The following is a 23,558-nucleotide window of genomic DNA, read 5'->3' as shown; positions in this document are numbered from 1 at the left end:
TGATCCGGGGTGGCGGGATGCTTTGGCCTCTGTAGAGGACTCCAAAGACACAGGGCCCTCCTATAATCTCTTTTGGTTCTGTAATGCACTGGTCGCAAAAGGCCTTGTCAGGGTAATGGAAGTGAATCCCCGGCATAGGCAGGGCAAGGGAAAACCAGAAACAGAGGAGACTGGGTCTCAGTGCTGCAGGAGCCAATCAACTGAAGAGCCAGCCGTCTCAAGGCTGGAGGTGCAGACTAAGGCGAGGCTGGGGGCTGGCTCTACTTCCTGACTGAACGTAATGGCTCTTTTTGCAAACTGGGCACATACCCACTCAGTGGTCTCCAGTCCGAGTGGTGGGCCCCGGGGCGGCAGTGCAGAGCTTTCTTCCCCCGTCCTCACCTTAAAAGTTGCTGGGGAGGTGCCACCAATAACCTGACTCCTTTTCGGAGGCCTCATCCCCCCGCCCAAGAGCTAGTTAAGAGGGAGGTTGGTAGGAGGGCAGGTCAATAGGGGAGACAACGTTTCTCTTTTTAAAATTTCAAGTTTTCCATGATTCTAATAACCCTCAGGTTAAGGGCTACATGCTATTAATGGGCAAGCTAAGTAAACTCTTGAGCAGAAAATGCTTTTATTCCAAACGTGGAAAGCTCCAACTTGAGATGAAAGAAACCTCTGATAAAGGCATTAGGTTTGAGGGTTGCCCAGCTCAGCCCTGGTCCAAGGAATCTTCTTTTCTCCAGTTCTGAGGGTAAGGGGAGGTTAGGGCATATGGGAAATCGAACCTGGTGATGCCTTTTGCTCAGAAGCAGTTACATAGCTATTTCCTTTCAACTGTGCTCTCCCTGCAACTCCAGCTTTTGTGCCTCCTCCCCGGCCCCTCCAGGTCTGTTCCTGCTACTGTTCCCCAGTCAAGAATCACTTGCCATCCAGCACACTTGGGTCTCTCCCACTGGAGAGAAAAAGAATGGCCTCAGTGGTACTTAGGGCACTTTACTGGGTGTCACAGGGAATTGAATCTTGACCTTCCCCCCGGGCATAGGGATCAAAGATGGGGACTGAGGGCCTTTCTTGAGGGCCTCAAAACCTCATCCTAGGAACTGGATTGCCCAAGGGGGCCCAGAGTACAGGTCTGATGTCAAAATATTCTGACATGGCAAGCCCTGATCAACTGACCCAATACTTCAGGAAATAGCAGAATCAGCAAGTTATAGCATCAGTGCTCCATGTCAGCTTCTCCCAGAGCAAAGACTTGAAGTTAAAGAGGGCTAGAGGGTCAAAAGAACATGCTTCATAACTCAATTCAGTCCCTTTTCAATCACTTTTTTCAAAAGATCATTGTAAATATCCCAATATTCAACATAAAGCAAAAACAAAAGCAGAACCAGGCTTCAAAGACAAGGGAGCACTCTTCACAAAGCTCCAGAAGCATTTAGCATCCCAAAAAGTCAGTGTCCTTATTTGACGATGCAAAAAGAAACTCACTTAACATTTTGGAATGCGTTATAATTAGAAGGGCTGAAATTAAATGCTAAATGTGTGTCAACTACTGATGGAGGGAAGTCTTACCACATTTGGCAAAATTGGCTCAAAATGAATAAACTGTACAAACTACTCTCTTCCTCTGAGAAAATACCTAAATCCTATCACCAGGAATAAGAACCAGAGATCCAACAGGCATTATACAGCCTGTAATTCAGGTATAATGCACCGAATTACACTACATCTAGTTCTTAGTTAACCTCAGACAGCTCAAGGTCTTACAGTTGAATAAAACCACTGCCGTGTCTACTCAATGCAGTTAATGCAGTTAATAGCTCAGAAACAAAGAAGTAAGAGCTATCATTGGGCAGCCAAGACACTTAAACCAAAGCTTTGGCAGAGAGATCAGTACAGATACAGACCCACAATCAAACAGAAACTTTATTAGTTTCTTCTACAAGAGACAGTGACATCAATCTTTTTAACAGAAATCTCAGGTCATCTGAGAGGTCAAACAGATCCAAGGAAGAAAGATGACAATTAAACAGTTAAATTAATCAAAAGGCACTACAACACCACCTAAAACCTACTACCGCAGTGGTAGTGGGCTAAGGAAGATTAAGCTACAGCGAAATAGTCTCATGTAAATTGTTATAGATTATATAGTAGGAAGCGAGTTTGCTTTCCAGAAGACTATGGCACAATGATCACTTGGGACCAAGTTGATATTTGGCCAGGAAAAGAAGGTCAGGCCAAATGGAAAGGAACAGGGACAAAGGAGAATCCAAGTGACAGAATCCAAGCAAAGGGTGATGGATCAGGCTTTTTCCTCCCAAGAAGCATTTGTTGCATGGTGGGTTGTCTCCCCTCAGGCTCCTGCCCTAGAGCTGTTCCAGCCTTAGAGGGGCTCAGCAACCAGAGCTGGGTTCAGGCTGCCCCAGGATCATGCTGGAATTTAGTACAGACTTTAGAGAACTTGTCACAATTTCGGGGGGGGGGGGCGCTGAAGCATTCACATGCAAAGTAGTCTGAGCTCCCCAAACACATTCAGACATCCTTACACAACTTTTTCCAAAGTCTGACATCTTGTACCAGCTGAGCTGTAGTTAAAGCTGCAAGGCTCACAAGATCAAAGAAGCCAGGACGAGACAATACAGGTAGGAAATCTCAGCAGTTAATCTCAATCTTTCTCTAATGTAGGAGAAACACTCATATACCTGATGTGGGATGTAGAAAGCTACACTGTAACAAGTTGGGTCTTCTGCTGGATTTTTCATCAAATACCAAAGGAAAATAAGGGGTGGGACTCACTTTATTTTTTAAAAGCCTCAGAACTTATTCTATTATAAAGGGACATGGCTGAACAGGTAGGAGACAGATTCCCCATTGTGAGTTCTCCTGATGGCTTCTGCAAGGATCATGGAGATGTCGATCACCTAGGAGGGCAAGGCAAGCATCAGGTTAGTATCATACAGACAGAGATGACTGGCCAGTTTGCAGACACTGATGAGCAGCCCGATGAGGGTCCTTCCTCTTAAGACTGCTGCACTGTGCTGTTTCCCCAAGGGAGCCCACAGCCAGATGCTCTTCATACCCACATTTTAAATATAACCAACCACTTGGGAAAGAGTCAAAATGCTTATGGAGGAAAAACTCTGACTCAGACTCACCAAGATGGTGGTAAGTTGGCATTTAAAAATTCTTAGGAATGAAAAAAGAATATTTAAGCTGAAAAAGAAATCCTTAAGAATGATATCAACCCTCCAATTCCATATATTTCTAGTGGATTATATTTCCATATTTCTAATGGAAAGCCTTGTTCTTTTAGTGCAACAGCACTCAAACTTCATTGTCTGACAATTACCTGGGGAAATTAAAGTCCCGGTCCCATGACCTCTGTTTTTGTAGGCCCTGGGTAGAGCAAAAGAATCTGTATTTTAACGAGAACCCTAGGTGATTAACTTAGGTGGTTTCCAGAGCACACTTTGAGAAACACTGAAGTTCTAAGGAGCATACCGTCAGTTTAAAAGTTTCACATTATGTTTGCAGGGGCCAATAGTTAAGAGTGATACACACAAACTGTAAAGCATGGACCTGGAAACTTGAGTGTGCATCACAATCACTGGGAGAGCCTGTTAAAATGTAGAATCCTGGGCTCTGTAGGTTTTAGGTGGTGTTGTAGTGCCTTTTGATTAATTTAACTGTTTAATTGTCATCTTTCTTCCTTGGATCTATTTGACCTCTCAGATGACCTGAGATTTCTGTTAAAAAGATTGATGTCACTGTCTCTTGTAGAAGAAACTAATAAAGTTTCTGTTTGATTGTGGGTCTGTATCTGTACTGATCTCTCCTCCAGAGATTCTAGGTCTAGCTGTTTGAATATTTAGACACATGATCTTTTTCCTTTTGGGTCACAAATCCTGATGACTAAGCCTTGAGAGCAAAGGAGGAAATCTTTAGAACCCACCCAGACACCTAATTCAACACATGTAACCACCTCCTAAATACTCAGTGGAGTCTTGTTTTGCAAGAATCTCAGCCTCACCTGTATTTTGGAGCAATGCTTCATCTTATCCTCCTGAGGTATGGTATTGGTGACAACTACTGCTTCAAAGCATGCATTATTAATGCGAGAAATGGCTGGGCCAGAAAAGATTCCATGAGTCAGGATAGCATAAACCCTGGTGGCTCCAGCTGAGAGAAGTCTAGAGGAAAAAGCAGAGTTGATTAGGAGTAATCTTACTTGTCACTATAAAATCCGACTTAGGGAAGAAGAATGTCTTAGTCAACTTGGGCTGCCATAACAAAATACCACAGACTGGATGGCTTAAACAGAATTTTATTTCTCACTCGTTTCTGGAGGTTGGGAGTTCTAAGATCAAGGTGTCAGCAAGGTAGGTTTCATTCTGAGACCTCTTCTCTTGGTTTGGTGGTGGCCACCATCTCGCTATACGCTTCCATGACCTCTTTGTGTGCATAGACCAAGAGGGAGAATGGGTGGTGGGGTTGGGAGGGAGCTCCCTGGTGTCTCTTCTCATAAGGGCACCAATATCATCATAAGAGCCCCACCCTCATGACCTCACCTAAACCTAATAACCTCCCAAAGATCCCATCTCCAAACACCATCACACTGGGGGTTAGGGCTGAATTTTAGGGTGATACAATTCAGTTGATAGCAAGGAGAGAGAAACAGACTAAGAACTTATCTGAATAGGTTTAGATTAGTGTAGAAGGACTGTGGCACAGACTTCTATGCTCAACAAAATCTGTCTCCTCTTCTTCCTAGCACACAGCTGGACATTTCCTAGCCTCCCTTGCATAGCTAGGTGTGGCCATGTGACTTAATTCTGGCTATCTAAATGTGGACAGAGGCTTGTAAAATCTCCCATGGATGATCCTCCATGCTCCTTTCCCTTTCTGGCTGGACAAAATGGAAATGTTAAAGATGCAGCGCCAAGAGACTGAAAGGGGAATACTCGCATTGGAGCATACCATGAACAAGAAAGAAACTTTACCGTGTTCAGGGAGTTGATCTGTTAAGAGCAATTAGCATTAACTTACTAATATGATAAAAGGAGTTTTATAAATGTATACTCCAGGATCCAAACCAGGAGAGCACACAAGTCTTTTTTTTTAAGCATTTATTATACATATATGCTACGCACTGTGCAAGGCACGGATACCTGGAGATTTAAAAAACAAATTATGAGAAACAATGCTGTCCATACTGGCTTGGATTATAAGCAGTGGGGAGCCACTTAAGGTTTTAAAGGAGGCATGAGGGGAATCTAGTCTTAGTTTTAGGAAGATAAGCGAGTATGGTGGCAATGTGAAAGATGGACTGGGGAGGTAAGAGACTGGTGACTGGCAGCAGAGAACAGAGGGAAGGCAATTCAGAACAGTGCAGGCAAATGATGAGAAGGAATACGAATGAAGGTAGTAGCAGCGAAAATGAACAGTCAAAAGGTAAGGCCAGGGATTCTAGCTTAGGTAAAATATAAACATGAGAATCTATTTCTGTCTCCTCAGGCATATGGACATTTTTACCTTAACTTGTTTTAAAAAACTATCAAGGGACATCCCTGGTGGTCCAGTGGTAAAGAATCCCCCTTACAATGCAGGGGACATGGGTTCAATCCGTGGTCAGGGAACTAAGATCCCACATGCCACGGGGCAACTAAGCCCATGTGCCACAACTACTGAGCTCGTGCGCCTCAACTAGAGCCTGCATGCCGCAAACTACAGAGCCCATGTGCTCTGGACCCCACACGCCACAAATAGAGAAGAGAAAACCCGCATGCCACAACTAGAGAGAAGCCCATGCACCACAATGAAGAGCCCATGCACTACAACAAAAGATCCCGTGTGCCTCAACGAAGATCCCGCGTGCCACAACTAAGACCCGACGCAGCCATAAATAAATAAATAAATAATAAATAAATCTTAAAAAAAAAAACTATCAAAAGTAGAGTACTTAGAATGATGAGATAATTTTGGAAATATAGTGGTGACAGTTGCACAACACTGAATGCAACTAATGCCACTGAATTGCACACTTAAAAATGGTTAAAACAGCAAATTTCATGTTACATAAAGTTTAGCACAATAACAAGGAAAAATAAAACTAAGAAAATCTAGAGAAAAACATAATACTTATCAATTTACATGCATTGCAATTTTAGCCTAGGGTGACAAAAGAAAGCTAGTTGTCATCTCCTCAATTCAGTTCCAAAGAGAATCAACAGGATTAGGGCATTCAGATAGCAGTTAGCTTTTTACTTCTAACCCCCAGCTCCCCCACTAGGCACTCACTTGTCAGCTGCGTGGCAGATTGTACCACAAGTGTCAGCCATGTCATCCACGAGGATGGCCACCCGGTCCTTCACATCTCCCACTAGCACCATGCGGTCCACTTCATTAGCTTTCTTCCGTTCTTTGTGAATCAAGGCAAAGTCCACATTCAACCGGTCTGCGATGGAGGTCACTCTGCAACACAGGGTATTCACAGTTAAAACGTGTGCATGTGCCTGTGCGTGTGCGTGTGCGTGTGTGTGTCTTAGGACAAAGAAAGGAAATAAAGGATGGGCTTGTTTTCTGGGGGAGAAGACTCCTTGAAACCCAACAGTTCCCAGGGTTGGAAGAAAGCAACCGGAATTGATTGGCATCACAAACTGGGTTTCATAGACTAATGCCTCCATACCCTGAGAGCAGTTTATGAATGTATTAGTCAAACTTAGATTACAATTCATTCTGGGTTACTGTAGGGGAAGACAGACACCCTCACCAGTCCCAGGAAGCGGTATAATGAATGCTAGGGCATGTTCGTTTACTAGACTGGCAGTGAAAGGGGAGAGAGAGGTGACTTGGTTAACTAATGCTGGGAGTGTAGATCACCCCAATTTGACATGCGGATGTGGTGAGAAGTGAACCTGAACTTGGTGGGAGAGGAGCAGTACCCAGCCCATTCCAATGCCCACGCCCTCATCACAGTCCCCTCAGTGATCCACCAACTGTCAATGTCAACTGTACCTGGACACCAAGCTTGGGAATTCCTTTAAGGACTGCTAGAAAAAAAGTTTTACCAATTAACTGGGCAAACCAGGCATCTTGCTGTACAGCTCAAAGCATCTCCAAATCAAAACAAAATTCCTTTTTTTAAAATGACAAGGCAAGGGCTTCCCTGGTGGCACAGTGGTTGAGAGTCCGCCTGCCGATGCAGGGGACACAGGTTCGTGCCCCGGTCCGGGAAGATCCCACATGCCGCGGAGTGGCTAGGCCCGTGAGCCATGGCCGCTAAGCCTGCGCGTCCGGAGCCTGTGCTCCGCAATGGGAGAGGCCACAACAGTGAGAGGCCCGCGTAACGCAAAAAAAAAAAAAAAAAAAAAAATTACAAGGCAATAAAAACCAGACTAGAAGGTGGGATAGAAAACAAATCTTTCTGGCGACAAAGTACCATGTAATCACTCAAACAACAATCCATTCAGTGTATATGACTGTGGTGCCCCAGTGACACATACGACCACGCTCCACCATGCCATCCTTCTTATGGGTGAAGAGGCCTTTGCGCTTTGTGTTTTAATGTAATACTGATCCAACCAGAGCATTATGTCCTATTTCCCTTGTGGCTATGGTCACATATCTCGAGTTTGTGCTGAATAAGGGAGAACCTGTGACCATATAATAAAGAACAAACAAGACTTGGACCACGACCTAGGCAACATTTATACCTGATCTAAACAACCCATACCCTGTGCTCTCCTTTCCTACTGCATGGGCACATAACAACATGAGTTACCAACCTGGGACTTCCCTGGTGGTCCAGTGGTTAAGACTCTGTGCTCCCAAAGTGGGGAGCACAGGTTCGATCCCTGGTTGGGGAACTAGGATCCCACATGCCGCACGGTGCAGCCAAAAAAAAAAAAAAAGTTACCAATCTGCTTGGAATGATTATTTAGCCGAGGCAAATGCATGATCACTTAGTTCAAGCATCCCAAACCGTCCACACTCAATGGCCAACAAACTCAGTGACTGACAAAGTGTAAAGGGCTCAAAAAAGTCACTCCCAATATCCTTGATGGTAGAACTACGTGCAAGTCACAATCACACAGGAATCTCTACCTAGTCCAAAAACCCTGCCAAGACAGACGTGATAGCCATTCACTTTGAAAATCTTTCATCACTAAAAGAAAATTATAAACAAACAAACAAAATCATTTAGCAATAAACCATCTACTGAAGGCAGTTTTTTTGTACCCAACTTTGGAAAAAAAATCGTGCTTGATTACTTATTTCAAATGTGACTGTTTTCTAAGTCTCTGTGGAAGATGATTTTCCCAAGTATGACAACCACCATGAGGGGGATGTGTTTTAGGCTCCGTCTCTAGTATTACAGATGGTAACTAGCGACAAGGGACTCACAAAGCCATACATCTGGCTGGAGAACAGAACTCAAGCTCTCAGCTTATCAGTTCTGTTGACGTTCCTGAAATAAAGAGGTTGTTGAGAAACAGTCATTGAAGGTTTGAATGGCTTTTGCAAAGATCTGAATTCGCGTTTCCTAATCATCTGTGTTTTGTAGCTCTTCATTCTATTTCCACAACAAGAACATGTGTCACGCTTTTGAATGCATTACTAACGAGTGAGCCGCTAAAGAAATGAAAAGCTCTTAGTCTGCACCACGTGAGCTGAAGCACTGCAACTGGCAATCCCTGGCAATCAGTTTGTTTAGAATGTTCAGAGCTTGGCTTAAATAAAATCACCACACTTTCTTTTCCTTCCTGCTTAATATTTTAATCTAAAGGATCAAAACGGTTTAACCAACCATTTGGAGGTATGTAAAAGCTTACTTGTTCACTATTATCATGGGCTTCGATAGCAGGTGCCATTCATTAGAAAACCAAATTCCTCCCCCTCCTGATGGGTCACAGCGCTGTTGCCAGCCCTGCAGCGCTGAGTCACTGTTGGGTTATGGTCAAGCCCACGATGCCAGACTATTTTGTGCACCTCTGCTGTCTTTCAGGTAGTGACTCAGGCCAGTAGAAGAGGAGTGAGTAAAACCATATCCAGCCCATGTCCTAGCTACCGGCACATCCAAGTACTTAAAAACGGTCACTTCTCAATATCTTGTAGTAACCGATAATGGAAAAGAATCTGAAAAAGACTATATATATATGTATATGTGTATATATATATGTGTATATGTGTATATATATATGTATATGTGTGTATATATATATATACACACATACATATATATATACACATATACATACATACATACATATATATATATATATATATATATATATATATATATAGTCTTTTTCAGATCACTTTGCTGTACCCCTGATGCTAACACAACATAGTAAATCAACTATACTTCAAGAAGAGAAAAATTCACTTCAATAGAGAAACATCGTTTTCTGACACAACTGTCTGAAAGCTTTTCCCCAGTACGTTGGGAATAACATGACGTTCAACCATACCTCTTAGCTCCTCCAGCATCGGGTGAAACAATCGTGCAGTTCCTCCATTCCGAGATGTTCTCCCTTATCCACTTGAGGACAGCTGGCTCTGCATACAAATTGTCCACTGGGATATCAAAAAAGCCCTATAGAAAGAAAGAAGCTGGGTCAGTTTTGCTTGTTTTCCTTCTCTTCCATTTACAAATAATGAACACAAAGAGAATAGTAACTTGCCAACAGAATACTTTACTGCAACATTCAAACTGATCAGAAGGCATGCCCGGTGTGGCAGACTGTAAAAACAGCCTCCTCAAATCTGGGTTATGTAAGAGAGCCCAGCCACGACGGGCAAAGCCAGGCCTCAGCTACACCACAGCTGACCACAGGCACATGAGCAAGCTCTTGGGAAAAAATGGCCAAGTCCAGCCAAGACCAGAACTACCCAGCCAACGTGCAGACCCACGAGGTAATAAATGCTTACTACCTTATGCCAGTAAATGTTGGGCTGGTTTGTTAAGGAGCAAAAACTAACTGGTAAACAGGTTAGAGATGCTATGGTATATAAACTTAATGGAAGCCATTTACAATAAATGGTCACAGTAACTAGAAGTCAGGAGATCTGTGTTCTAACACTAGTTGCTACATATTAGTTGTATTTCACAACTAATCTGTTCCTCTTCTATAAAATGGGTATAATCACCTGTCCTGTATCTCACTGAATTCCCAGAAGCCTCCAATGATAATGATTTCAAAGTCTCTTTAAAAAGTATAAACTATAAGGTGGTATTCTGCTCCCCTAACTCTGTTTAGGATAGAAGGTAGGTTCCAATATCTATGGCTCTAAATTTAATGATGACAATAACAGCTTCCATGTATTTTGTATCTTTCATGAGCCAGGTGTTATACTATGAATTTAATATCTTACTTGATACTCACAATAACAAAGCAGTGTGTGTTCAGAGAAGTTAAATAACCTGCCCAAGGTTACAAAGCTAGTTAGTGTCAGAGCCAGTATTCAAACTAAGTCTGATGCCAAAGCCTACGTGCTTCCCAGAATCCCAGACGTCCTCCCTGTCCAACCACCCCACGTGGCTAAGATCATGATCTATGCTTAAGGTGAGGATGTTGAAAATGTCATCAATGTCTAGTTTATTTGAGCTGTACTTGGGCAGTTTTTGCTTCCCTACGGTTTTCAGCATTCAGTCCTCTCCTACCCCCTTTCTAATCCCTAATAATCCCTAAGCTAATACTTAGCTTCCACTGATACCTGAATTTGAGAAGCATGCAGGTCCATGGTGATAATATGATCCGCGCCTGCTACAGAGAGCATATTTGCGACAAGCTTGGCTGAGATTGGAGCCCGACTCTAAATGGAGGGGAGGAAAGAAAAAAAAAAAAGCCAATTTGAGAAACAATTCATTTGCTCAAGAAGCACTTATTTACTGTGCACCTACTGTGTTTAAGGTACTGTGCTACCAGGAAATTCATAAAAAGTGACATAGCCACTGACTTTGAGTAGATCACAATCTGGCACAAATATGAAGTGGATTATCATTTTTCCAAATCAAGATACATATTTCAGAAAAGAAAATACCTTCCCTACCTTTCTTTTTCTTCACGTACATATTTTCTGCCTATTCAAGTGTTTCCAATGCTCCATTATTTAAATTATGCAGACTTTAAAAATCTTTTTTGAAAGAATTTTATTAAAATCTCTTTTAACACATACATCCTCAAACCTGTGTAACATCTAACGTGTCAACATTTAAAGACACATTAGGGGCTTCCCTGGTGGCACAGTGGTTGAGAATCTGCCTGCTAATGCAGGGGACATGGGTTCGAACCCTCGTCTGGGAAGATACCACATGCCGCGGAGCAACTAGCCCCGTGAGCCACAACTACTGAGCCTGCGCGTCTGGAGCCTGTGCTCCGCAACAAGAGAGGCCGCGATAGTGAGATGCCCGCGCACCGCGATGAAGAGTGGCCCCCTCTCGCTGCAACTAGAGAAAGCCCTCACACAGAAACGAAGACCCAACACAGCCAAAAATAAATAAATAAATAAATAAAATTAAAGACACATCACAGGATGGAAATTATAGTTTTATTTTATAAATTACACCACTCCCTTACTCATCCGGAGGCCAATGTTCCAGTAACCTCAACCCCCTTTAATAACAGGTAAACACACCTGGCTGCACCATAAAATAGCAAGGCCCATGCCCTTTACTCTACTCTGTGGGAGCACTGTATTTTACTGAAATAAAAATATCTGGCCTTCTCCCAGGCATTGTATGTAAAATTTAGGCATCAATTACAACAGACCTGCAAAGTTTTACATATATGCTTTATCCTCTAATACTCCAAATAAGGTGAGAAGTGTGTGTGCGTGTGTGTGCGCGCGCGTGTGTGTAATGAGACCGAGTATTCATGTAACTGACTTCAAATTATATGAAGAGGTCACCACTAGAACCAAGAGGGTCCCAGAGGAGCTACCATAGTTTAAAAAAATATTCTACTCCATGGGAGCTGGTGCTTAGTCTTGCTGATACAATGAAAAAATAGCAGTGAGTTAGCCAAAAGTCACATACATATGACTGGAATAAAACAGACAGACTGCAAATGTGTTACTTTATACAAACCAATCACACCAATTGCTGTGAAAATCAGGTAATGCCTACGATAAAAAAAAGTAATATCCTCTAAATATACATTTGATAATTAAGGAAGATTTTGACTTTGGGCAAGTGCTCCTGCTTCCCCTGATTTTAAAAAAAGAATTAAAGAAAAAAAAAAGATTCCGCTCCTACCTTATCCTTCTTATCCTGCCGGGCATAAGGGAAGCATGGGATGACTGCAGTAACCCGACTGGCTGAAGCAATCTTGCAGGCATTAATCATGATCAAAAGTTCCATGAGATTGTCGTTGATTTCACCGCAGCCACTCTGAACAATGTAGACATCCTCTCCACGCACACTTTCGCCAATTTCCACACTACAGGAAAGGGAAGGACAACAAAAACAATAGATTTTAAAGCACTATAATGTATATCTACAGACAGTAAGGTCTAAAAAACACAGCTTCCCCACTAGTATGCTATGAATGGGTTACAGCTGCATGTGGTCTTGATCCCCTCAGACTTCAGGAGATTCCCCAGGAGTCTATTTACTGCCTCAGTTTACTCCAGTGTACTATACAGATATTACCTGCTTTTATAGGTGACATGACATGAAAAAGATTGGCTAAGGCACTTAGAAGTGACTGGACTATAATTTCAGTAGGCAGGCTGTATCTCATTTCATATACTGAATGCAAATCTGATATAGCATCTATGACTGTCACAATCCATATATAACAAAAGAAGTAGAAAGCTCATATAAGGAATGAATCACTACCATTCTATAATGATGCCTTCTACAGAAGCTAGTGCTACATCTACCACATTGGCAGTTCACTGAACAAATAATAAATGTTCATCGCCAATCACTTTGCTTGGTGCCAGGGATACGATGGAGAACAGATGTGGTCCCTGCCTTCATTCTATGCTAACTGTACTCTGGTCCAATTAGTAATTCTTATTTTAAAAAATTCCACAGGAAGTTACTCTGATTATGGAGTAACACTATATTTTACCATAAAATGAAAGTTTTAATATTCATACTTGGATCCTTACCAAGAATAACTTATTAAAAAATAATAACCTCAGTGACACCTCAAAGCAACACCATTTCCCCAATTAATCCTCTAGGTGAGGTGGGGTGTGTGTGTGGGTGTACGGGCACGCGTGCATGTGTAGCGTGGGTAGGCAAGTAGACCAGAACAGCTGATAACCTGTACTGATGAAGAGAAAAACTTCTTCAACAGAAGTAATTCCATTGCCAGAAGCTGATATAAGAGCTAATTGTTATTTAAAATTTATTCCTTTCCAATCCAAGTAACAATTGTTACTTAGTTCCCCGACTAGGGATTGAATCCACGCCCTCGGCAGTGAAAGCACCGAGTCTCCAATCCCAGGATCCTACTTTTTAAAAAATGGGGTTAGCTTATATTGTAAAGCAAGAGAAATAAAAGCAAAGAGTAAAAATCAAACCAGAAAGCAATTAGAACAGGGAAGTTGAGATTCCTGGTAGCCAGAACAAAGAGGAAAAATCATTTGTCGGGATGTTTGGAGGTAAACCTTCAGGCACTGAAAAATGGGCAAAATAAACCCAAAGTAAACAGAAGAAAATATAAACATAAGAGCAAAAACCAATGAAGTTAAAGACAGTAAAACAATAGAGAAAAACCACTGAAACAAAAAGCTAGCTCTTGGGGCCTCCCCTCGTGGTCCAGTGGTTAAGAATCTGCCTTCCAACACAGGGGAAGTGGGTTCAATCCCTGGTCAGGGAACTAAGATCCCACATGCTGCAGGGCAACTAAGCCCATGCACTCTAGAGCCTGCGTGCCACAACTAGAGAACCCGTGTGCACCACAACTACTGAGCCCTTGCACTCTGAAGCCCACGCACCACAACTAGAGAGAAGTCTGTGTGCCACAATGAAGAGCCCATGCGCTGCAATGAAAGATCTCGCATGCTGCAATGAAGATCCCACATGTTGCAACTAAGACCCAATATAGCCAAATAGATAAATAAATAAATAAATAATAAATAAATTCTGAGAGGGACTTCCCTGGTGGCGCAGCGGTTAAGAATCTGCCTGCCAATGCAGGGGACACGGGTTCAAGCCCTGGTCCAGGAAGATCCCACATGCCACAGAGCAACTAAGCCCGTGCACCACAACTACCGAGCCTGCGCTCTAGAGCCTGCGACCCACAACTAGTGAGCCACATGCCACAACTACTGAAGCCCGCATGCCTAGAGCCCGTGCTCCGCAACAAGAGAAGCCACTGTAATGAGAAGGCTGCACGAGCAGCCACCGCTCACCGCAATGAGAAGCCCGCAATGAGTAGCCCCCGCTCACCGCAACTAGAGAAAGCCCGTGTGCAGCAACGAAGACCCAATGCAGCCAAATAAATACATAAAAAAAATCAACCAATTGCACTGTATGGACCTTATTTGCATACCAATTCAAGCAAATTGTTTAAAAATCCCACATTTATGAGACAAATGTGAATACTGGCTAATTATTTGATATTAAGAGATTACTGTTAATTTGTTTCAGGCAAGAAAATGGTATTGTGGTTAATGAAATGTATATGGGTGATATGACATAATATCAAGGTTTGCTTCAAAATAATCCAATTGTGGGGGGGGCGGGGGGAGGGGGAATAATAAATGAAACAAGATTAGCCGTGAATTGATAACTGCTGAACTGGGTGACGGGTGCATGGCAGGGAAATCATTTACTATTCTCTCTACTTCTGTACATGTTTGAAATGTTCTATAACAGGAAGAATGAATGAATGAATGAATACCACTCCGGATTAGGCTGCCTCTTGCATCTGCTCACTTATGAACCTTCTGCAGGCCTGCCATCGTGAAAATTTAGAAGACTGAGGTTTATCGTCCCTCACAAAGTAACTCACCTCACACTAGAGGTAAGTGGGTCCAACGTGTTTCTTCAAAAGGTTTTGACAGATCTGCTCATACACTTTTACAGATACCCAGCTGACAGATATTTAATTTTGGGTGGAAGTACAACTTGATGGGTCCACCAGGATGCAATGGCTACAAAGAATTTTATGGCAGGATCCTGAAATAGTGATGCTGAGCAACACGATGAACTGAACAGCAATTCTGTGGACCCCAGGACACAGCTGGACAGACATCTATTAATCACCAAGATCAGCCTTAGGAAACAAGTAAATCCGTCAGCAATGTCAACTATGCTAATACCAAAATTGCTTTCTGGAGACATTGCTTTAAATTCAAATGGACAGGCACGAGAGGGCCAGGGAGGGCTTCCTGGGAGAGCAACTTGCATGCTATCCAAAGTGTAGGCCCTAGAGCGTCACTGTCCAGTAAGGGAGTCACTGGCCTCAGGTGGTTGTTGAGCACTTGAAATGTGGCTAGTGTGACTGAGGAGGTGAACTGAGATGCGCAGTAAGTGTGAAATACCACACCTTACTGTGAAGCTGGTATAAATAAAATAAAAATATATTGATTTTTTATATTAATTACATGTTAAGTTTTTTTAAAAAAACACTCAAATGGACAGGACTAAATAACACCTTGTGGTGAGCCTGCTCTGCAAGTTCCTCACTGTGGTGGGCCCAAACAAGAGGCTGCGGGAGTTTCAAGAGACTTCCAGATCTCCTTTACTAACGCTGCCTGCCCTTTGAGAGGTTCCAGGCTGAGTCCCTTCTGTATTTTATGGCGCACAACTCTAGGGCCCTGACTGAGTACTTCAAATATCCAGCAACTTCAAAACTGAAGAAATTTTATTTTATTTTTCAAGAAAATTTTATTTTATTTTTCAAGAAAATTTCATTTTATTTTATTTTATTTTTCACTCCCTGCCCCCCCTGCCACCTCACCTCCTTGACCAAGCTCTCCACTTCTCTGGGGGAGAATGAAAGTCAGGCATATTGATTGCCAATAAAAAGCCAATCGTGTCCTCTACACCTGGCGTGGGAAACCTATGGCTCTTGTTCCAGTCAAGAACACAGAATATCATCTGTGCTCCAGACATTCACTCACCAGTCAGACTGTTTGATTAGGAGCCAGGGGAGAGCAGTTTGATAATTGATCCAAGACAGTATAAGGGATGGGCTAATTATCTACTGTAAAGCTGTCTTATTATCAAGTAAGACCAGAAAACAGTATATTTAAGACCATGGTGGCTTATCTCTTTTTACAAATGCCTCAACTACCAAAGTCAATATAAAAAATATTCACAAAATTGCTTACATTGTTCATTATGTTACTCGGTATCACTATTTAAGGATTCCACCCATAAAATTTGTAGAATTTTGTGCCTGGAAGTATCTAAAGAGTTTTATGAAAATGAAAACTACATAATCCATTGCATATGCCTTTATCCCTTTGGCTGCCGGGAAGCCAAGGGATACAGTTAAAGTAACACTAAATCAAATTCAGTAATCACTTTATGCCAAATTCTTGGCACAATTACTATAGTCCTTTGTTCTAACAGGCTTCTGATGTATCTACTTAAACTTTTTGTACCTGTGACTATCATGAAACACTTTAAATCCTTTCTTGAAAGCAGGTAAGGTATTAATTACAAAATTAAATTTTCACTGCCAACTTAAACATCAGAGAGCATTTGCTAAATACATAACTTTAGTAGAAGTGATATTTTTAAAAAGTATATTCTAACATCACATAAGGTTTGAAAAGTAATTCTTAAAAAAAGTCACCAGCTCACCACCTAACAATCACCAGTACCATTTTTGTATTATATCACCTAATAAGCAACCAACAGTGCAGCCGTTTCCCAAAGCCACACTTAGGACTAGCACATACCCTCAAGCAAAGAAGGATGTTATGACCAGACATGTATCTAATAACTTAAAAAAGTTATTTAACTATATTAAAAATAAAGTGGTACACATAAACTAGGACACTGCCTTGTTTTACTGTACATAATTCTAATCCCACTAATCAAGACCAATCTTTCCCTCCAGTTAGTGCTATGACGTACAGACTTGCATAAAGCCTTTAAAAAAGCCCATGAAGTACACTTAGATTATACAGCTCGGTCAATAAACAGTTCAGTGAATCCCAAAAAACCTTAATATTATTCTTATGGTTTCCTCTAAGAGATGATAAGTTAGGCAGTGATGGATGGTAGAAGAATTGATGGTGTTTCTGAAACCTGTTTGCTCTTAATATCATCTACCACCGCAACGAAGAGTAGCGCCAGCCGGCGTGCAAACACAGCCATAAATAAATAAATAAATAAATTAATTAATAAATTAATATATATATATATATAAATCATCTACCAGGTGGAAAGACCTGGTTTAGCAATTGAAAGGGTAACAATCCTTGTTCTTTCCCTCTAGCCAATGGTATGCCCTCCAAATGGCTTTGGGCCAATGATTCTCCCAGCTGTTCTGGGGAGGCCAGATGACTGGCTATGTCCATCCAGTGAGAAAAACTGGCTTCTCCTTTACCCTTTCCTTTAGCATCAGACATAATTGCATCTGACAAGCACAAAATGTTAAACATAAAATGGAAATAAAGTGAATCTAAAAGTGCCTTTTGATCTGTGGTATTCTTAAGAAAATCTCAAGAATTTAGATGGATGTTGGCACGTGCAAAATATATGGGATTAACTAACAAAGGTTATAGTTCTTAGGAAAATCCTAGGCAACCAAGGTTAAAGTCATCCCCCTCTCAGCCTATCCAGAGTAACCAAATAAACCAAAGTTATTTAACAATATTGAAGAGAATTGAGTCCAAAAATTTAGTACATATAACAAGAAAGAAACAGACTCACAGATATAGAGAACAAACCAGAGGTTACCAGTGGGGAGAGGGAAGGGGGAAGGGGAAGATAAGGGTAGGGGATTTAAGAGGTACAAACTACCATGTATAAAATAAATAAGTTATAAGGATATATTGTACAACACAGGGAATACAGCCAATATTTTATAATAACTATAAACGGAATATAACCTTTAAAAATTGTGAACCACTTTGTTGTACACATGAAGCATATAATATTGTACATCAACTATACCTCAATAAAAAAAAATTTAGTACATTCAGAAGTTTCAAAAGCCAGATGAATACTGTAACAGCAAAAAATTTAAAGAAAATACTCAGAGTTGGGCAAGTTACTTAACCTCTGAATCTTAGTTCCTTCCTCCATAAAATGGGGATAGTAAGAGTACCCCCTCAGAGCAGTGTTGAGGGGATTAAATATTAGATGTGTATAAAGTGCACAGCATAGGAACTAGCACATTTTAAGCATTCACTATTTATTAATTATTAATATCATCATTGCTGATAGCAGAACTCGTTCAACTTTTCTAGAAAGCAAATTTGGCAATAGGTATTAAAAAGCCTGAGAGGGACTTCCCTGGTGGCACAGGGGTTAAGAATCCGCCTGCCAATGCAGGGGACATGGGTTCGAACCCTGGGCCAGGAAGATCCCACATGCCGCAGAGCAACTAAGCCCGTGCACCACAACTATAGAGCCTGCGCTCTAGAGCCCGTGAGCCACAACTACTGAGCCCATGTGCCACAACTACTGAAGCCCGCGTGCCTAGAGACCATGCTCCACAACAAGAGAAGCCACCGCAGTGAGAAGCCCGTGCACCGCAACGAGTAGCCCCCGCTCACCGCAACTAGAGCAAGCCCGCACGCAGCAAGGAAGACCCAACGCAGCCAAAAAAAAAGCAAGCCTGAGAAGTGGTGTATACCCTTTAACCTAGTAATTCCCCTTCTAGATATTTATCCTAAGGAAATAATCAGAAACAGTCAAAAGATTTACATTCAAGAGTTTTCACATAAAAGAATCAGATCAAAACTTTTAAATATGTAATAGAGACTTGCTTATCTAAAATTATAGTAAAACCATGACAAGACTATACAGCTATTTAAAACCATGTAGACTAAATATTAAGAGAAACTACTCAAAATATATTGCTGAGTGAAGAAAGCTATAAACAACCTATCTTACTTTTTTTAAAAAGTACATAAACAAGCAAACATCTGGAAGTTCATAAATCAAATGTTAAGTTTATCTTGGGTGGTGGAATTATTTGGGATGTCTTTTCTCCCCTCTGTCCTCTTCTATATTTTCCACATTTTCTGCAATACCATCACCACCCCTTACCAACACTGTGAATTTGTTAGACAATTTTCTAATAACTTTACTCCTATCTCATTTAATTGTCACAATAGACTCTGGGTAGATGCTACTTTAGAGATGAGATTACTGAGGCAAAGAAAGGCTTAGGATTCAAACCCAGCTTCTCTGATTCCAGAGCCTGAACCTTTAACCTCTCATAGCTATTTGTGTGTGTCATACACCCACATATATGTATGTATGTTTCCTCAAAAACAGGACAGCAGGGGCTTCCCTGGTGGCGCAGTGGTTAAGAATCTGCCTGCCAATGCGGGGGACACCGGTTTGAGCCCTGGTCCGAGCACTGGTCCAGGAAGATCCCCCATGCCTTGGAGCAACTGAGCCTGTGCACCACAACTACTGAGCCTGTGCTCTAGAGCGCGCGAGCCACAACTACCGAAGCCTGCGCGCCTAGACCCTGTGCTCTGCAACAAGAGAAGCCACCTCAATGAGAAGCCCTCGCATGGCAACGAAGAGTAGCCCCCGCTGGCAGCAACTAGAGAAAGCCTGCGCACAGCAAAGGAAGACCCAACGCAGCCAATAAATACATTAATTAATTAATTAAATCTATATATATATGAAAAAACAAAAACTAAAAAACTGGACAGCAAAGGATGATCCTGACTTCAGAAGAAAGCTTCTTGCTCAAGAGAGCATCAACCCCTGAGATTCAGCCAAATTGCTGCAAAACAGTCTCATTTGAGGATGGGCTCTGCAGTTCCCCGTCTGATGACCCAAAGCACCCACTGAGCTGCCCTGTCCATGACCTTTAGATCCCAAGAGTCACACAGGGCAGCAGTTACCACTTATGCAGTGCAGAAAAGCCAGAGGTTGGGGGAGGGAGGTAAGGGGAAGCTCCATAAGCAACATATTCGATTATGTTCAATGAAGATTTCAGAACATCTAAGGAACCAAAAAGCTAATGATTAAGCCAGAAACAAGGCAACTTAACCAGTCAGCAATTTTCCACATTGGGCTTAATCTTATCCAATGTTTCCAAGCATGTTACTGTCCAGTTGTTTAAAAATGAATTCAGGGGCTTCCCTGGTGGCGCAGTGGTTGAGAGTCCGCCTGCCGATGCAGGGGACACGGGTTCGTGCCCCGGTCTGGGAAGATCCCACATGCCGCGGAGCGGCTAGGCCCGTGAGCCACGGCCGCTGAGCCTGCGCGTCCAGAGCCTGTGCTCCGCAATGGGAGAGGCCACAACAGTGAGAGGCCCGCGTACCAACAAAAAAAAAAAAAAAAAATGAATTCAGCTTTTTATCTCAGGGAAGTACATTGGGACTCCTGCTAATTCCGATAAATCAATCAGTAGAACATTAAAGTGTTCTCCCCCTCCCCTCTCCCAATATAGCCTCAGGTCCTGATGTGTTGCACTAGGCAGAGGGTCCACAAAGAAAAAAAAGTCTTTGTATTTTTTCATGAAGCATAGGAAAAGGACTTAATAGTCACAGTTCTCTAAGGGGAACCAAAAAAACCTCTAAATGAAAATCATTCTTGTCCCCTAGCTATAGTGCCACTTGCAAAGTCTGGTCCTGTTTTGTTTTATTACAGCCCATGAGTCATAATGCTGTGGTTAAAGCTAAAGACAGCAGCTCGGCTAGCCTTTCGACTAAGGTACTGCCTGGTTACAAATGGCATCAATGTTTGCACTATCATTTGCATCACAACCAATGGTACAATGATCAAGAATCCAGAAGGAAGCTGTCCACTACAGATGAATGCTCTTATCAGCAGAGTCTACAAAGGATAGGGGGAGTTACACTTTGGTAAACAGTTTAAAGAAAGAAAAAAGGGAACAAAAGCATTTAGGAAAAAATGTTCAAAGCAATCTTCACTAATTTAACTGATTCATTAGGTTTGGTGTAAACTTTCCCCTAAACTGCTCTGATTTGATCAACAGGGTACCAACGAGAAACACAAAAAAACACCTAACAGAACCAGAAGATGCTATGTTTAGGTGGAAGGGGTATTGAAAGGATCAGGTGACCAAGCTATCTCTAAGATGGCCCCAAGGTGCAAGAGCACGGTAGAAGTGGGGGGAAGGTGCAAATTTAATTAGCAAAGCAATGAAAACAATTCATTGCAATGCTCTATGCATTCCTGGCCTTCCACTCCATGACCTTTTCTCGATTATCTTAATATTCAGGGATAAAACTGTTTCCTAAATCCCCTGCACAACGTTAGAAGTGGGCAAGTTCAGGATAGACTTTGGTACTGAAAAATATGCTTTTGTATTGTCTAGACCAGTAGCTACACTTGGGAAGATCAAGGATTCCAGAATTAAGGTTCCCTAAGATTTTCTGGATGGCTCAAACGGAGATGCTGGCAATCAGGATGCAGTTAATGCATCCTTTTATCCGAGCAACTAGATTTAACTTAAGTATGGCTCCGAGTCTAAAGATGTGAAAAGCCAACGCTTGCCAATCGAAGGGAAGTCCTCAGTATTAATTTTGGCGCCCTCAGTACATAATGTCAAATTCCCTCAACAGGAAATCCGACCGACACCGTTTCGAATTGAAAAGCTACTTCTTAGACTCTAGGAGAAGCACTACGAGGGCGCAGTACGCAGTAGGATCTCCCAGGCAAGCTGGTCTAAGAGCTGAAGAGAACCCAATCTGGTCTGGATGGCTCAAAAGCGAAGCGACAAAGCCACGTGTCCCCACTGCCGAGCCTAGGCGTCTTTTCCCTCTAGCCGCTCTAGGCAGCGTTGGGTCCTCCAGCCCTTGCCTTCAAACCCAGTAGCTTCGCCTCCTGCTCCATCTTGACTCCACCCAACCGCACGGTGAGAATGAACGTGACCCTCCCGCGAGAGGTAAAATAACGGAAACAGCCCGTGGGGCACGCTTGCCACAGAGCTGCCCCGTACCCCACCCCCCAAAGCCGGCCCTTCAGAACTCACGCGGTGGCCCCATCCCCCTACCCTCTGCTGCCCAAGTGTCGCCTGGCCGCCCCGGCAGGTGAGGCCGGTCGGGGTCCCAACTTCATCCTCACCAGGTCTCCTGGTTGCTGAATTTCTTAGTCACCACCTTGCCCAGCTCCAGGCCCAGGCGGTCGGCAATCTTCTGGGATAGGTCCTGGTGGGAGCTGCCGCTGAAGATTTTGATATTTGGCATCTTGGCCAACTACCCTAGGCACTCTCTGCTTAGTAATCGCTGCTGCCGCCGAGACCCGAACCGAGTCGGCCCAGAGACTCAGTACTAAGCACTTCGCATTGCTACTCCGCCATCTTACATTCCCGCCGGCGCGCGGCTCTAAATTGCCTAGCGCCGGGTAGGCGGAGTCAGCGGGGAAGTTTACACCCTGCCCTTTCCGATTAGCTGAGCGCCGGCGAGGGGCGGGTCCTTGTTGTAGTTCCGCCTACCCCCAGCTGTCTCAGGGATTGACTGGAAGCCCTGAAGGGGGCGAGGCTAAGGAATCGCCCCGCCCCCTATAGCGAGGCAGCCCGAGAGGGCTGACTAAAAAACGCTGAGATACCCGCGCTTGGCTGGGGGTGGAGGGGTGCTGGTGACGCGTAGGGCCAGATCTTTCCCGCAAGTCACGCTTTTTTTTTTTTCTTCAGCACCTGAAAGCAAGCCTGGCTCTGGTTTACAGTTTCTTTTAAAAATATCTGTTTATCAGGATGGCAGCCACAGTTCGTCTGAATGAAGGGGAGATTTCTCAACGTGATTGAGTTTGCATGTTTCTGAACATGATTTTTGTCTTTTTGTAAGGATGGGGCTGAATTAAAGCACGTTTGCATCACAGACAGACGCCCATAGCACAGGCTCATCCAAAGGGCAAACAAGCAATTTCAGTGTCGCCTTTGCCTGGCAGACAAGTCCCAAGGGGAAAGTGACTGAGGGCAGGCTACCTGAGTCATCCAGGGACACTGCAAGAGAAGTCTCATTTTGTTTTCAGCGCTGGGACCAAGTATGTTCAAACAAGTGATGAAGTATGGATTTCCCACGATATCTGGGCAATAAAGTTCTGATTTATCTGACCCTTGGAAAGGAGAGAAAATTTAGAATACTTATGGGACTTCAGATAAAGAACCCCGGAGGAATCAGAAAACCTGGTTTTTGGTCCTGTCTGCCTCATGTTGTCCTCAGCATCATATTCTGCGTGTTACTAATGTGTCCTTTTACACCACTATTTTATTATTTTTATGATGATAACTGCTAATTGGACCAAAGAGGGCCTTTATTCTCACCACATTTTCATTAAGCATATTCCAACCATGGGTTAGAAGTAAGAGAAAAATCATACAATTTTAGAATCATACAATTTTAGTTATGAGTGCCATAATGCTCATAACTACAAGCTGTAAAAATAAAAGGGACTTCAAAAATCATCTAGTCTGGGCTTCCCTGGTGGCGCAGTGGTTGGGGGTCCG

At 42.8% G+C, this 23,558-nt stretch overlaps 1 protein-coding gene across 1 annotated transcript; it reads right to left on the bottom strand.

Moving 5' to 3' along the window:
• Positions 1-1,293: 1,293 nt before the first annotated feature.
• Positions 1,294-22,421, bottom strand: PRPS1 (phosphoribosyl pyrophosphate synthetase 1). Its single transcript, XM_082681520.1, has 7 exons — positions 22,178-22,421; positions 12,233-12,416; positions 10,693-10,791; positions 9,447-9,571; positions 6,274-6,447; positions 4,007-4,166; positions 1,294-2,897 (listed from the first exon to the last, which is right to left on the bottom strand). The coding sequence occupies exons 1-7, from the start codon at positions 22,297-22,299 to the stop codon at positions 2,805-2,807; spliced, it is 957 nt and encodes a 318-aa protein (XP_082537646.1). The 5' UTR covers positions 22,300-22,421; the 3' UTR covers positions 1,294-2,804.
• Positions 22,422-23,558: the final 1,137 nt, after the last annotated feature.

The sequence above is a fragment of the Grampus griseus genome (genome assembly GCF_964374135.1).
Source record: "Grampus griseus genome assembly, chromosome: X".
NCBI classification, from domain to species: Eukaryota; Metazoa; Chordata; class Mammalia; order Artiodactyla; family Delphinidae; genus Grampus; species Grampus griseus.
This window is presented reverse-complemented; position numbering and strand designations above follow the sequence as displayed.